General features: G+C 40.0%; 1 protein-coding gene across 1 annotated transcript in view; it reads right to left on the bottom strand.

Annotated features, from left to right (window-relative positions):
- Nucleotides 1-13938, bottom strand: part of LOC120554076 (diacylglycerol kinase zeta-like) — a 143324-nt gene extending 129386 nt beyond the window's left edge. Inside the window, 2 exon segments of the mRNA XM_039792676.1 lie at nt 12993-13105; nt 13509-13938. Coding sequence (XP_039648610.1) covers nt 12993-13105; nt 13509-13601 — 206 coding nt within the window. The 5' untranslated portion in view covers nt 13602-13938.
- Nucleotides 13939-16013: the final 2075 nt, after the last annotated feature.

Here is a 16013-nt window from a genome sequence, read left to right as displayed (position 1 = left end):
TGGAGAGTAAATGTCGTAAACATATTTTGTAAATCTTTACAATCATTCCCCTAAAATAACCAAGCAGGCCTGCCTTGTTGCACAATCCAAATTTATCCAAATAAATCTTTTCGTTATTTATTACATTTAGGCTGCTATGTCATTAGTTCAGCTTGTTCTTCCATGTTTAGTACATGTATTAGTGAAGTACATTTTGGGTACAACTGTATATAATAGTAGGCTATAGATCCAATAGGATATAAGGTTGCATCCACATAGACATCACTGCGCAGTGCATTTGTAGATCGATCTCTGACACATTTGGAAAGACGGCCTCTGATTGGTCCACACCCTCACCCCATTCTGGTGCATTCTGGGAGTCAAGATGGCCAGGACCAACAGTAAAACAATCCCTTTTATATTAAAAGATGAATAAATAACCGTTCAGTTGTGGATATCGTTCTGGAATTATTGTTTCCGACAAGACACTGCGGTCCCAGGCTGGATTAGAAGGTCCTGGAAGGCCTACGATGGCCTTCGTGCTAAACAATCAGAACAACGGAGTTCGGAGTACCTTTAACCAGGTCCATGATTTTTAAACCCTTGGATAACTATGACCTAGATGACTGAGAACTTTCACAGACAATCAGAACACTCACTAGAAGCGATGCGGAGATATCTAACATTACGTAACTTGGTTTATGTATTCATAATTATGGATTTACTGTACAAAGACACTGTAGTTCCAGGCTGGATTACAAAGCGCCTGGAGGTCCTACGAATGCACGGAAGACCTTGTTGAAACAGCAAATCTCTCTGCCTTTAAACAAACAAACAAAAAGTATCTACACTGTATTGATCTGGTGATATTAAATATGACGTAAAACGTGTAGTTGGCTGTCGTATACATCATCGTCGGTCTCAGGGTGTTACCTAGCTTGTTTAACAGCTTGTCGGAAAGAAATGCCCCCACTACAACTAACGTTAACAAGGCGATAAGCCTAACGTTATGAGTGTGAACTGATATTAAGGTTAATATTGGAGATCTACTGTTGTGTTTTGCTCAATATGATGTTAAGTGGCAGATCAGTAGGTTTGCTGCAGTTAAGTATATATCCTCTGTCCCAGACGAGACCTAATATTTATGTGGAGGACACAAGATCATTTTATAATTAAAATATGACCGCATGGTGAACTTATGAATCTAACTCATAGACATCTGACGTTAAAGATTTGTGTTGTTGTTGCCCAGATAAAATGACAGAGAAAAGAAAAACAGACATAAGATCCTTTTTCAGTAGGCCTACACCCAAACTCCAAGTAAGTACAGTAAGTCCTCATATCAAGACAATTTGGTAACATCTTTATAAGAATGGCTGCTTATGGAAATACTAACGTCACTATGTCTCAGGCAAAGGAGACAAAAAGAACTGAGGAACAGGGAGTCTCAAGTGTGTTGAGCTTAGTTAATATTTTTGGAGGTGTGTGGCTTTCAGGGTTAGCAGATGAGCTTTATCAATGGCTCACAAATTTACATTATGATCAGCTAATTTAAGAAAATTGTACAAAAGCACTGCATTTCTTTTATATGGGGACACCTTTTCAAAATAAGTCATTATGTTTTAAGGTATTTTTGTGGCTTGATTGTAAATTTAAAAATAAATAAATGGTTTTAAAGAAGAATATTTTGGTCAATTTAGTCAGCTTTTTCATTGAATCAAGAGAAACACTGAAAAGGATAATGGTACAGTCTCCATGCTACACTAATGATAATGTTAAGGCTTTCCTCTGTGTACACATATCCTCTACAAGTATAATTGTGGCTGTATTATTTGTGTCCCCTTCAAAATTGCTCTTCAGAAATTGTATGTTTATTGTCCCTCCCCAACTGTTAGATGAGATTTACGCCCATGATGATTGGTCCATTCGAAGGGATTGCTGCCTCTGGATTGGACCGATTGATGAAATCAGTCCTATTAAACTCCGTCTGACAGCAAATCTCCCCTCCTTCACCTCTACTACTTCCATCAAAGAGCCAGCATCTAGTCTGAGAGAGTCTTGTGTAAGTAGTTCTGTAGGCAGTCCTTTTGGCAAAAATTTGTTTAGAGTTGTGTTTTGGAATTAGTGAATTTGCAATTCTGTAAATTTGCAATTCAAAATCACTACATTCAAACGACTCAAGCCAGCTATGAGTTAAAATGATTTGATCATGAGGAAGAGGAGTGTTTTCTGTTCAGACTGATGGATTTTTTAAATAATTTTTTACTGTTAGCCTTAATTAATGACCACCGTGAGCACAAAGGATGTTCGACCCCACCTTTCACAGTGAATCCACACATGAAATTTCACATAATTTTCATCATTTAAAATTAGAAAGCCAGTGTGTGTGCGTGTGCGTGTGCGTGTGCGTGTGCGTGTGCGTGTGCGTGTGTGTGTGTGTGTGTGTGTGTGTGTGCATATTTTCTAACCACTTTACAGCAAATATTTATTTTCTATCTTTTCTTTAATAGAACATTTTGCACAGAACATAGACAATTTTTGAACAGATAATGGATCACTATAAAATAGAACTATATAAATTATTCCTGGTGTGGGAAATTCACACACATCTAAAGTGCAATGTTAGAACCATTTCCTTCTTTTCACATCCAATATCCAACTAAAAAAAATGTGATTTGGGTTTTTGGTGTCGTCCCTCCACGCCCTACTTTTTCCTTGCAGGTGTTGCATATTGCAAACGTGTTATCTTCTGCACACACGCTGAAGAATTTCTAAACAGCTGACATGTTGCAGGTTTATTCGCGAGGTTCCCCACATGTGCGAGAATAAAACTAAACTAAACTGTCATCAAAGCAAAGCATTATTTGTTTCCATATATTAATCACAGCATTCAACATAATCACTCAAAATCAGCAGGGGGAGGTGCGTAGAAACAGCAGTTTACACCGGTTTGCAGCTCTCTTTCTTGTTGTCGAGGGGAGGGTTGAGCATCGTTTGGATATTAACGATTCTGATTCCAATTCCGATTCTTCCTTTTGATTCCGGTTCGTATCGATTCTCGATTCCGATTCTTTGAAGGGTGGAGTTGAAACGGGTCACATGCTTATTTCACAAATAAGAGGAAAGTTTTATTTTGATTCAAAGGTGGGTTGCAGTTTGATTGGGCTTCTTCAATGTAAAATAAAGCCACACTAGAGCACTGCTGCTCCATGGCTGCAACACAACAAGCGCCTGGCCGCTAAATTTGGAACCCATTATCAGATTTGAAATCAAATCCTCCAAACGATTCCAATAAAGAAACGATTCAGATGGAATCGTAATTTTTGAAACGATTCCAAGTAGGAATCAGTTCTCGATGCCCAACCCTAGTCGAGGGGGTGTCGCGAACACCAACCTCATTAATCTGGGGGGTCGCAACTCCAAAAGGTTGAGAACCATGGTATTACACTATACTGCTCTTACATGGTGTTATAGCTTATGATTTATGTTTTAGCATCTAACAAGTGTCTTTTTGGTTCTACGGGATTTATGGCATACAGAGAGATGTGGTCTTTGAGGCATAAGACTAGACAGTCTGAGTTTTCACAAGCAGCGGCCACTTTCATCAAGTGGTAGACCTGACTGGGCTTTATTCACAAGTAAAGGCATTCATACTGAAAACTACACCAAGTCCTATGAACAGAAGGAGTTAAAGCAGTTTTGGATAGGTGGGCTAAACCCTCTAAGTTCCTGTCTGTCCTTTGCTTTTTATCTACGCCATCTGTGTTTGCTTCCATCTGGTGTACTGTTGTGTTACATTATGCAACTTTTTTGGCTTGGGAAAAGCGGTGCATTGTTCTTCCCCTCCCACTCCCTCAGCCGGTCAAGTTAATGCATCAACCCTTGTCAATCGTGATCACCAATATGATCATCAGTGTCTTGACTGAGGCTGAGGTAAAACTACCACAGACAGCATTGGTTAGCAAACACAGACAAGAAAGAAGATTAAAAGACGAAAGGCCTGCTACTGCTGTTAGAGACTAAAAAGATAATTATGACTCACAGTACAACAAAAACATAATTTTACTATTCTGAGAGCCATGCCAGCAGATAAAATATAAAGTTTATAGTGAGGGTGGCACTAAGGTTAACTCTTTGTTTATCATGATTGTGCTCAACCAACTATCAGACCGAAATCAGTACCAGTGAGACAATGAAAAACAGTCAAAGAAGTCCAGTTTGACTTACAGATCCGCAAAGGGCTTCTTATACAATAAAACACTGCACTGAGGTTTACAATTCAACGTCATCAATTTATATCATCAATAATTGCAAGACAAAAAAAAAAAAAGGTGGATCCATGACAACCTTATGTATTTTATTATAATGATGGTGCAAGATAAAAAACTGTCCAAACTATAAAAAGTTCATCTTTTTGGAGCATGTCCTGATAAAATTCTGACATTAAGATTTTAGTTTTTGTGTAGAGGTGAACATTTTGTCCAGACAAATAAGAAACATATGCAAGTGTGACGTCAAGACTGACTGCATTCATCACAAACCTGACACAAACCCTTTCCAATCATGCTTGTCCAGTCTGTTTTATTTCCATTTTGCATCCTTCAAACAACAGACATATCTAATTATACAGAATAAACGCAATTGCATTCCAATTAGTATTATTATTGCCAGGAAGACAGTGCTTGATGTGCGTCTTATCATCATCTGTCAGCTGCAACACAACATGTATGAAGTATTTCCCTTTCAGCTAATTAACTGACTTTACAGCTGTCTGAAGGCAGCAGGCCTGTGTTCCATCTGCAGGCTCTATTGTCAGTGATAACCATTGCGAATGTGTGATTACAAATACCAGATGCAGTGGTAACCTTGATTACATTTTTTATGTTTGTATTCTATACAGCCTCACAGTTTATGCAGTAAAAATGACAGGGAAAGAAAAAGACGGTGACATTTAATGCCAGGATCAGACTACATGATATTTTTGATACTAATGTTTCTGTATGTAATCAGGGTTCTCTGAATGGCTCTATCTTTGGCAGCAACTCAATGCATTTAGGCATGTAGTCATGGTCAAGACCATCTGCTGATGTTCAAACCAAGCATTAGAATGGGGAAGAAAGGTGGCTTTGTATGCTGCATGGTTGTTGGTGCCGTTCAGACGCACAACCATCCTGTGGGTTTACTGATAATGGTCCGAAAAAGAGAAAATATCTAGTGAGTGGCAATTCGCTGGTCAAAAATGCCTTGTTGATGGCAGAGGTCAGAGGAGAATGGCAAGACTGGTTTGAGTTAATAGAAAGGCAACAGTAACTCAAATAAGCGCCCATTACCACACCGAGTGCCACTCCTGTCAGATAAGAACAGGAAACTGAGGCTACAATTTGCACAGGATCTTCAAATCGGAATGGTAGGGTCATAATTTGGCGTAAACAACATGAAAGCATGGATCCATCCTGCCTTGTATTAACAGTCCAGGCTGGTGGTGGGGGTGGTGTAATGGTGTGGGGGATCATTTCTTGGCACACTTTTGGGAACATTAGTACCAATTGGGCGTAGTTTAAACGCAACCGCCTGAGTGTTGTTGCTGACCACATTTTACTCATCTTTTAATGGCTACTTCCCGCAAGATAACTATGTCACAAAGCTCAAATCACCACTGTACTCATATGGCCTCCACAGTCACCAGATCTCAATCCAATAGAGCACCTTTGGGATGTGGTGGAAGGAGAAACCGATGTGCTGCCGACAAATCTGCAGCAACTGCGTGATGCTGTCTTGTCAGTATAGACCAAAATCTTATTAGGAATGTTACAAGCAACTTGTTGAATCTAGGCCACGAAGAATTAAGGCAGTTCTGAAGGCAAAGGGGTGTCCAGCCTGGTACTGGCAAGGTCTACCTAATAAAGACTAGAGAGAAGAGTTGCTGATGTTCTGCATCAGCTGATAGAGATCCTAATAAAATCCTAAAGTGGCAGATGAGTGTATATTACCTCGTCTGAGAAAAGGCAGTTCTCACAAGATGAAGTACACACACACACACACACACAGTATTGCAGTGCCACAGATACAGACACTGAGCCTTACATAACTCCTGTGGTGAGTCAGGAGAATTGAGAGCTGTACCAGCCTGCCCTACCCCCACAACTAACACACAAACAACACTAACACACAATCCCATAATCCCATCTGGATTACTGATAAATGATGTTGCGACTATGCCTCATGCTGGCGGTGACATAAGAAGCTGACTGATGAACAGCTTCACTGTGTCTAACTATCTGGCCTCCGACACAGTCATGGAAGATGGCTAACCAGACTGTCCATCTCCCAGGCTGTCATCCTTTCTCTCGGCAAAGAGGTCTCCCTGCGGTGGGAGCGGAGCGGAGGGACCAAACCCGAACGGCCCGCCGCTGGCTAGTTAGCTAACATTATCTTGCTAATTTCACCCACCTAAAACGCCTTCATCCCACAGATGTTACAGAAAATTAACAAGACAAAGTTGTCACTTATCTGGCAATAGTCTCGCTTTGCCAGACCATCCACACGCTGCTCTGGTTCATTGGCATTTCTTTAAACCAATCACAATCGTCATGGGCAGCGCTAAGCTCCGCACGGATCCGCTGTAAAATAGTCGTGCGAGAGGTCACATGATTGGCCCACTTGTGTTTCTTTCATGTGAACACTGGCCATTCACATCCTTGTCCTTTGACTGACTGGCCCACAGAGAGGACAGAGATCACTTGATTGGCCCACTGGTTTGTCTCTCATCTGAAAACTGGCCAATCACATCCCTCTATGGCCCACTTCCATCCTACCATAGAGAGAGCGCATTTAGGTCCCGCACACAATGGCAGCGAAAATAACTCCACAAAGTGCCGGTAGCTAGCTAAAAACTAGGCCCTAAGGCACTTGCAACATAGTACTATAGCTTTCTGATTTATCAACATTTCACAATAACACAAGTGTTACATACTGTGTACAAAATGCAGCTTTAGCTTAACTTACAGACTTATCACTTGAAAACTAACATTATACAAGATATCACTGCGGGAGCAGACTTTAAAAAAAGAAATATATTTTTTAATATTGCACCTGTCAATACAGAACAAAATATTCCATAGCCTATTTTGTCGTCAATACTGCCAACGTTTGCTGTAATCAAATTAGTATATATTTATGTTTAACATGGTATTTCATTTTATCAATGGGAAACATCCATGTGTCCAGACAAGGCTAGCAGCAGCAGCAGCACCGCGTCAGACACGTTTCTGGTGTGTAAAGACAGAAAAATCCACGCAGCTGACACACAACAGAAACGCCAGGCTCACGCCACGCAGGCCTTAACCATCTTGCCATCATACTCTCTTACTTAGCTTACCACTCAGTTAGTGGGAGTATTAGGGGCTGGTATGCAGGGTTCAACGTCAACTTTTTGTCCACCAGCTAAATGGTTAGTGAATGTTAAAATGTTACTTTTTTTTGGGGGGGGGGGGGGCTGGTGAGTCAAGCAAATCTACTAGCCACTTACATATTTTACCAGCATTTGGCTAGTAGATGGTGCTTATTTTTAACCCTGCTCGTATGTTCATGTGTTGAAGGTGACTGCAAGGACGGTTGGTGTCCATCCGATTGTGGTGGGCTGGTCTGGGTCTCAAAAGTCCAGGGCTGATTTTTTTTTACCCCAGTCCAGCCCTGCAACAGTTGGAAGTATTCCAGTGGTTCAATTTCTCACCCTGCTGCAGTGATGTAGAAGTGTACTCAGAGATGGACTGAAAAGTCCATTCTCAGTGTATGAGACCTGGGGCCGGTTGCACAAAACACCACACAAAGTTTGGATAAGGGGCAACAAGCTTAAATATTTCAACCAAAGAAATCAGTAAAACAATGCTTGGTACCAGCCTTGTTTGTTAAAGGGATACTTCACCGATTTAGCATTCAGCTTTGTATCAGTAGAAACCCGGTAGTATTTCTGAATGACCGTGCTTCCCTCCCTCATGTCCCCCTAACACGAGAGATCTCTGCATTGGGGGTCTGGAAAAAATCTTCCGATGACGTAAAATGACGATTTTTGCATCATTGGAAGATTTTTTGGCCAGAGGCAAAGGACTACTAGGACTACAGCCAATAGTAGGAGCTACTTCCGCATGTTTTAAACCCGCCCACAGGGGTTTGGACTGCCGAGTCTGGCCGAGGTATTCCGAATGAAATGACTGTCAGCCATCTTGAAGCTTCGCTAAACAGGCTCTCTGTTTTCAGCAGCAAACATTTACAACAATTATGTGCATTCAAACTACCACACGTGTGTACCACCGGGATACATTGGTACAGATCGGAGAATATGCAGGAAACGTTATTACAGACTCAATAATCGGCACACTCTGAGCTTCGCCTGCACGGAGACCAGCGGTGTCGCTCGCTGCCGCTAGCCGGCTAAGGGACATCCTCATCGGCTAGGTGGAAAGCTAACGCTAGCCGGCCACCTCTCCCATCAATCCTACTTGCAAGTGTCCGCTCATTAAACAACAAACTGGACTATATCCAACTTCAACAAAACTCCCGACGCGAGTTGGGCTGAACAACAGTGTACCGGCACCGGGACTATCCAGCTACCAGGCTGCTCTCGCCGGCCCGTGGAGGTGGGCTGTATTAACACGGACTGGTGCAGAAATGAAATCCAACTCGCTACTGCTAACTGCTGGTGGAGCTTGTGACTGTAAAATGCCAACCATTCAACATTCCACGCTAATTCACGGCTGTGTTTATACTCCGTGTTTAGCTACACCAATGCTAGTATGCGTTAGCTGAACTTTAAGGATCCTGCTTGCAAGTGTCCGCTCATTAGACAACAAACTGGACTACATCCAACTTCAACGAAACTCCCAACGTGAGTTCAGAGACTGCTGTGTTTTTGTTGTTGTGGAAACATGCCTGAATAGTGTACCGGACTGTCCAGCTACCAGGCCTGCTAGCCCTCCGAGCTAGAGATGCTATGTCGCCAGGTAAAAGAGGTGGGCTGTGTTAACACGGAGTGGTGCAGAAATGTGGTGATTTGTATCCATTTAACTGCTAACTGCTGGTGGAGTTTGTGACTGTTAAATGCCGACCATTCTACATTCCATGCTAATTCACGGCTGTGTTATTCTCGGTGTTTACAGCCCACCAAGCGCTAATGCTAGTGTGCGTTAGCTGAACTTCACGGAGCATATAATGCGTGTGCACTAAATGTAGCTTGTTTCGTATGTCGTTTTTATATAATGTAGTTTTTATATATTTTAAATGTGTAACACCACTTCAGTCACGATGAAACGTTGTTTCGTGTATATGGTTGAAATGACAATAAAACACGCTTGAGTTGAGTTGAATGCCTCTGTCGGTCTTGTCAAGCGGTAGGCGTGGCTTGGGAGTGGACTCATAAAGCAGCGAAGCAGGTGCATTCTGGGATTTGGTGTCTTTCATCCATATAAGCCAAAAACACATTTTCTGGCTTTTCTCGGCCTAGAAGGCACCAATTTCAATTTTCTTTTCACATTTCTACTACATAAGTGACCCAATTTAAAGATATATTCAGCTTTCCAGCGGTGAAATATTCCTTTAAGTTACTCTTTAAATTCTCTTTCAGTCTGTATATTTATCATCATCTGTTTATCAGATCAGCTGTCTATGACAACAAGAAAACATAGACAACATCCAGGTGCAGAAGGTTTTCCTGGAGCAGTGAGGACAGCTGTTAAGGCAGAGGCCTGTTTATGGAGGAAGAGGAACAACAATCAGATTAGAGACCATCACATGCCAACTGTTTCTAAGGCAACAGACAGGACAATTTTTCATCCATAGAGAAAGCAACTGCAACAGTGTTAATATTGGCATACAGGGGGCTGTAATGTGAAGGACAAAATACAGCAGGAACAGTTGGTTAAATCTACGTTAGATTAAATCCTTCAACCGGCTGCCAAGCGAACTGACTAAATGAATTGTTGAGGTTAGAAGATGGAGTTATGAGAAGATTCCACTTCAGTTCTCATTCAGTTTGGAAATGTGTACATTACCTGGTGGTAATGGATGGGGAAACCCTTTGTGAAAACAACACAACAAACTCCCTGAATCCTTTCAGAGGTCTTCATGTGGGACATTTTATGTCATTTACAATGACCTGGCAACAGATCACATTATGGTTAGCTATGTTGACACTCTCAGCAGTGCAGTAAAAGCAATGCTGCTTAGTAAAAGTAACATTGTATAAAAGTAAAAAGTTGGTCAGTTAAAATGTACTCTGAGTAAAATGAACCGCACCACAAAGCCCTTACAGTATGTTCAAACCAGAAATACATTCCTTTTCTATAGTGGCAAAGCAGTGGCTGTTGCCATTTTCCTTTGAATAGTGAGTTTTTGTACAGTGAACGTACACATGTAGAACATCTGGAAGAGTGTCAGCTTCTTCTCAGTTAATCATGACTTTTATTTTTTTTACTCTGCAACAGATGTGACTAGGCACTCTTTGATAATATTTATACAATATGATTTGCAAATTAGTGAATTTTGAAAAAAGTCACTAAATAAATCTGCATCTAAACCAAAACATTCTTCTCTCAGAACTCGTTTGTTATATATTTAGTCAATATTTCTGCAAAGTCACATTTCCAGTGGGCCACTGGTTAGGTTGCTTGTGAAATATAATTGCATCTTTTTTTAAAGTGAGCGACTGTAGGTCTTCTGTTTCCAATCCAAGGACAAAGATGTCACAATGCAAAGCACATCACCACGTCAACTAGTACCAAGCACCAAAGAAGGAGATAAAACCAAGGAATACTGCTGTCTGATGTCAAACCTTTGAGCAGCATTTATGGAAACAGTTTGTTATCTTGGTCAATATGCTTATCTGCCACCTGACTCAGCATTAGAAGACAAAGCTTTTGAATAAAAAGAACAGTAAAGAAGCGGCACAGTTTCTCCAATTTGTGTCGCATTGGCAAGGCTCTCCAACAAAACAATACACACAGCTCTGGCTGTGTCAATCCATTATTACATGCACCTGTAATAGTGATATCTTCATCACCATCGTTAAACATCAGAAAAGTATGTAATTTTTTAGTTAATAGCTCTCATATCAAAACAGAGAATTAAATGGAAACATTCTACATAAATTACTTAATAACTGTCTCCAACGGAAATATAAAACAATGACAATTTTGTGATTGCGCTTTTGATTGCCATTTTAAAGATCACTGAGTAGACTTAAAAAAAACACACACTCTATTACATGATGATGATGAGGTGGGGGTGGTGTGTGGGCGGGTGGGGGTGGGGGTGCAGATGGATGTGCCTTGTATGTTTATGTGCTTATTGTATTTTCAGATGTTTAATGTTTGCTTTTAAAAACGCCCTTCTAGGGACGGGAAATTGCAAACTAGCAATAGCAATAAATGCTGCGATGGTGTACATTGGAGATTTGTTGCACAAATGTCTATGTCGTAGCATCTGTCCCTATTCAAATAAAGATGAAATGAAATTAAGGTTTACGATTGTTTTCGATTTTAGATTCTGTCTCTCACCTTATGTTAGTGTACCTTCTATACGCTGGACTGAAGTCTGCGTGAGGCGCAAAGTTCTCTCACTTACACCTAGTCCCAGGAGTCAGTCAGCAGATGTTGAAATATGGGTATATATATATATATACACAATATATATATGTATCCATGCCTTATTCCATATGTACGGTGGATATATATATATATATATATATATATATATATATATATATGTATGTATATATATATATATATATATATATATATATATATATATGTATATATATATATATATATATATATATATATGTATGTATATATATATATATATATATATATGTATATATGACCACTGACATCCAAGAAACCATCTTTGAACAGAGACAGGGGTTACTGTCTTTCCCCATATACCACCATTTGTGATCATGTGACTAAAGATATGTAGGTTACATAATGAATACTAAATAGAGCTCTACAGTGTGGTTCCGGAAGTATAAATCTCTATCATTTTGTGAATCCAGATTTTGATTATTAGCCATAATGTCTTACCATCCAAGGCAGACTTACCACGAGCTATGAGATTGTGAAATGATGGTATATACTCCTGTAGAAGCCCCAGGTCTGTATGATATCAACCTTGTTTAAAGAAATTTGTCAGTGGACGGGGCGGGCAGTGGCGCCGCGGCATCACAGTCATACACCCGCCCGACCAATTGAAAGTCAATCACAGCTCTCATATTATGACTTTTCACCCCGTTTTCATAGCATCAAAATATAAAAAGTAATAAAAACCAAACATATGAGAACAATTAACACTTGGACAAACATCAGCGTGATCCAAACTACCTAAAATGACAGAAACCATCTTTGGGAAAAAGGTATTTACTACAAACGTGTACTTATGTCCCATCCGCTAACGTGGAGGGGCAGGCTTTATGAACTATACTGCAGGCAGCCAACAGTGAGCGATTGAGTTGTTTTGACTTCACTTATACAGTCAATGCATCAACCCCTGGATGCAACCAAAGTGTCTCATGTGAAAAAACGCTGCACCTCCAAACTGCTATTAAGTGTTCCCAGCTGGGCTTTTTCAGAGGAAGCCTGGCATTTTCAGATAGGAAAAAAAAAAAAACACTTTGGTGAACACACGGGCTTAGACTGTGAAACCCATAGTTGGTGGTGGACCCTTGAGTTCAGATCATTTTTTAACATCAGTTATATCTTGTTAACAAGAAACACCTTGTTCTTGTTAAAATGAGGATGTTAGGATGTTATTGTGCTTAAAAAAACTCCAAAAACTCCTTGTCTCAGGGAGGGACCTGATCTTAATCTTTTCACTTTGGATTTACACAAAAACCTGTGAGACAGCACTTTTAACTGTTACTTATCTTACAAACACACACACACAAACACACGTGACAACATTCAGGTAAAACAGGTTAACAGGAAGTGGGCCTCATTCCACTTTTTCTGTTTATTGTATCCTACCTATATGACACCTGCTTCCTGAAGGTCAGCTGGGCAAACTCTGCTTCCATCTGGGACACCGACAGCTGGCCCTCCACCTCCACTGTCCTCTCCACCTCCATCTCTCCAGGAACCTACAAACACATTCTCATTTTTGTATCTGTAGCCTTCAAAAGCAGGTTGACTGAGCTAATCTGGCTCCAGTCACAGAGGGACACATCTTGTACGCCAATATAACCACCTGTCAGTGGAGCTTTACACAGTTCTTTTAATGGCAGCTTGTGCTTAAACACAACATACTGCACCAGGCAACAGACAAAGGATACAGCTCTTGTTTAACAGATGATAGTCAGACGATTGTATTTTTTTGTATTGGTTTTTTTTTCTTTTTTGTTTTCTATAACCATGTACAAACAATGTAATGTGAATTTTGACTATGCTGGCTGTATAGTAGGAACAGTAGAAGGAAGCACCCAGTTTTACAGGACAGTGAACACCCACACACACACACACACACACACACACACAGACACACACCTGAAATCTGCGGCGCTCCAGCGTGCTCCCCTCCGCGGCGAATAAGTCCTCCTCCTCGGCCACGTCCTCCAGCCCGGGGCGCTCTCTCATCATCCCTGCGGTCTCTCTGTCTGTCCCCTTTGTTTAACGATTAATAGGGTTCTAATGTGGTGAAGTATAATCCGCACTCTGCCGACTCAGCTGCTTCCTGTTGTGTTCCTGTATTTAAAGAAGTTACTATTTTGGTGCGTATGTATATATCTGTGTACCGCGCTCACCAGTAGCCTAATAACCGCGGAGTTGTATCGGTCTGCGGTCAGTCAGGACTCCGGCTCACTGAGAGTAAAATGGACTAGACGTCCGTGAGCTCTGAACGCAATGAAAAGTTGCCGACCGAAGGTGAGCGGTGTTCTGGTCCGACGTCCATTTAGATGTTGCAGGAAATCAACTGTGAGCGTTTTTTTTTTTTTTTTTTTTTTTTTTTTTTTTTTTTTTTTTTTTTTCTCTCTCTCTCTCTCTATCTCTCTCTCTCTTTTTTTTTTTTTTTTTTTTTCTCTTTTTTTTTTTTTCCTCTCTATCTAGGCTATTAAATAATACAACTAGGCCTACTAAAAACGGGGACGAATTAAATTACCAAATGATGCATTCAGATCTTTGTTTCCTATTGGATCTTGCATTATATTGCAAGGTGCCCGTCATCCTTACCACGCCCCCCTCTGATTAAACAATATGCATATACAGTTTCACAGATTGCCGTCCACGTCACCCTGCATAATCGTTATTATAATAATAGTATTAAGCTAATGGTTTATTCATGTTTAAGACAATAATAATAATAATAATAATAATAATAATAATAATAATAATAATAATAAGGCTTTATATCGCCTGAAAAAGAGCTCATTCATTGCAATTAACATTTACAAATGGATATTGACTTGGGGGCGTTTTCAGACCCGTTTGTTTGCTTTGTTCTAATTCATTTCTTGCATTTGTAAAAGTAATATCAGAAAAGTAATTTTCTGATATTACATGTACTTACGTATTAGAAGTAAAAGCAAAAGTAAAAAAAAAAACTTTGATTATGAACTTTATGGCGAAAGGTGTGTAACGTTATCTTCATCACCACTGCACCAGGTGGTTCCATGACACTATCAGTCATTATGCTTCCTCCTCTTCTTCTTTAGTTTTGGCCTATGTTTTTATTATTATTATTATTATTATTATTATTATTATTATTATTATTATTATTATTCCCCAAACCTGCCTTTTTCCAGTGATTTTATTTTGTAGTAACGAGTAACTAAGATGCTTAGGGGAAATATAGTAGAGTAAAAGTAAAAGTTCCCGGATATGTGAAAATTCTACTTAAATACAGTAGCGAAGTATTTGTACTTGGTTACATTGCAACACTGCAACAAGGATATAGGCTTACTATGTAAGTATCTGGCCCCTGGAGTACGTGTCTGCTTAGACAAACTGTGGCCCTTGGAAAAATGTAGTTGATCGCTTGATTTAAAGAAATACAAACATGGCATAGGGGTTTTCCCCTATCCCAAAATAGATAAGTGATGTAGCCAGACTATACTCCATCGCTGTCACAGCCAGTGGAGATAGGTCTGGCAATGCGAGACTAGGACAAAAGTAACAAACAGGTGAGTCACAAGTAGGCTAAACAAAGGAGCTGATTGTTGACTACAGGAAGAGATCAGTGAGGACCTAGTCCAGCTCAACAGATGTAAAAATGCTGGGATAAAGCCTGACATTCGGCGTGAGTCCCTCCCCCTGTCACTATCAAGCTCCACCCAGTATTCTTTTACTAAGTATTTACATCATTTTTTTTTCTTTCTAAGATTATTTTTGCGCATTTTTAGGCCTTTATTGACAAGACAGCTGAAAAAACGAAAGGGGGAGAGAGAGGGGGGAATGACATGCAGCAAAAGGCCACTGGTCGGAGTCGAACCCGCGGCATCGAGGAGTAAACCTCTATACATGGGCGCCCGCTCTACCAACTGAGCTATCCAGGCGACCACCTATTTATGTTTTTGTATACACTCTTTACTGTATGCATATACAATTACTACATTCCATTCCATTAACATTTATTAATTTTGTAATTACTGTACACCTGTCTTCCACAAATATTTTATTTTATATATATACTGTATGTGTTTTTTTCTTATATTTTAACACTATGTAGAATTTCATTTTTACTGGCGTGATTTCCTTTTTATACATGTATAAGCATTGTTAATGGAAGCCTGAGTTGTAAGTTTGAACAACTTGAAACTTTATGACTCACTTGTCAGAGAGATTTTCCCAACTTGGTTGTCGTTCTTATTAATGGATTATAACCGATCTAGTTAGTAAATAATAACATATACAATGCTCTAGACAAACACCCCCAATAAATCGATTAATGCAAGCATGTGCAGTTGCCATTAAGCTTCAGTAATAGAATAGAATAAATCTTTATTGTCCACCGGGGTGGAAATTTTTCTTTGGCTCACCAGACATTCAAAAAAT

The sequence above is a fragment of the Perca fluviatilis genome, chromosome 24 (genome assembly GCF_010015445.1).
Source record: "Perca fluviatilis chromosome 24, GENO_Pfluv_1.0, whole genome shotgun sequence".
Taxonomy (NCBI): Eukaryota; Metazoa; Chordata; class Actinopteri; order Perciformes; family Percidae; genus Perca; species Perca fluviatilis.
The sequence above is the reverse complement of the archived record's forward strand: the minus strand, read 5'-3'. Positions and strand labels throughout refer to the sequence as shown.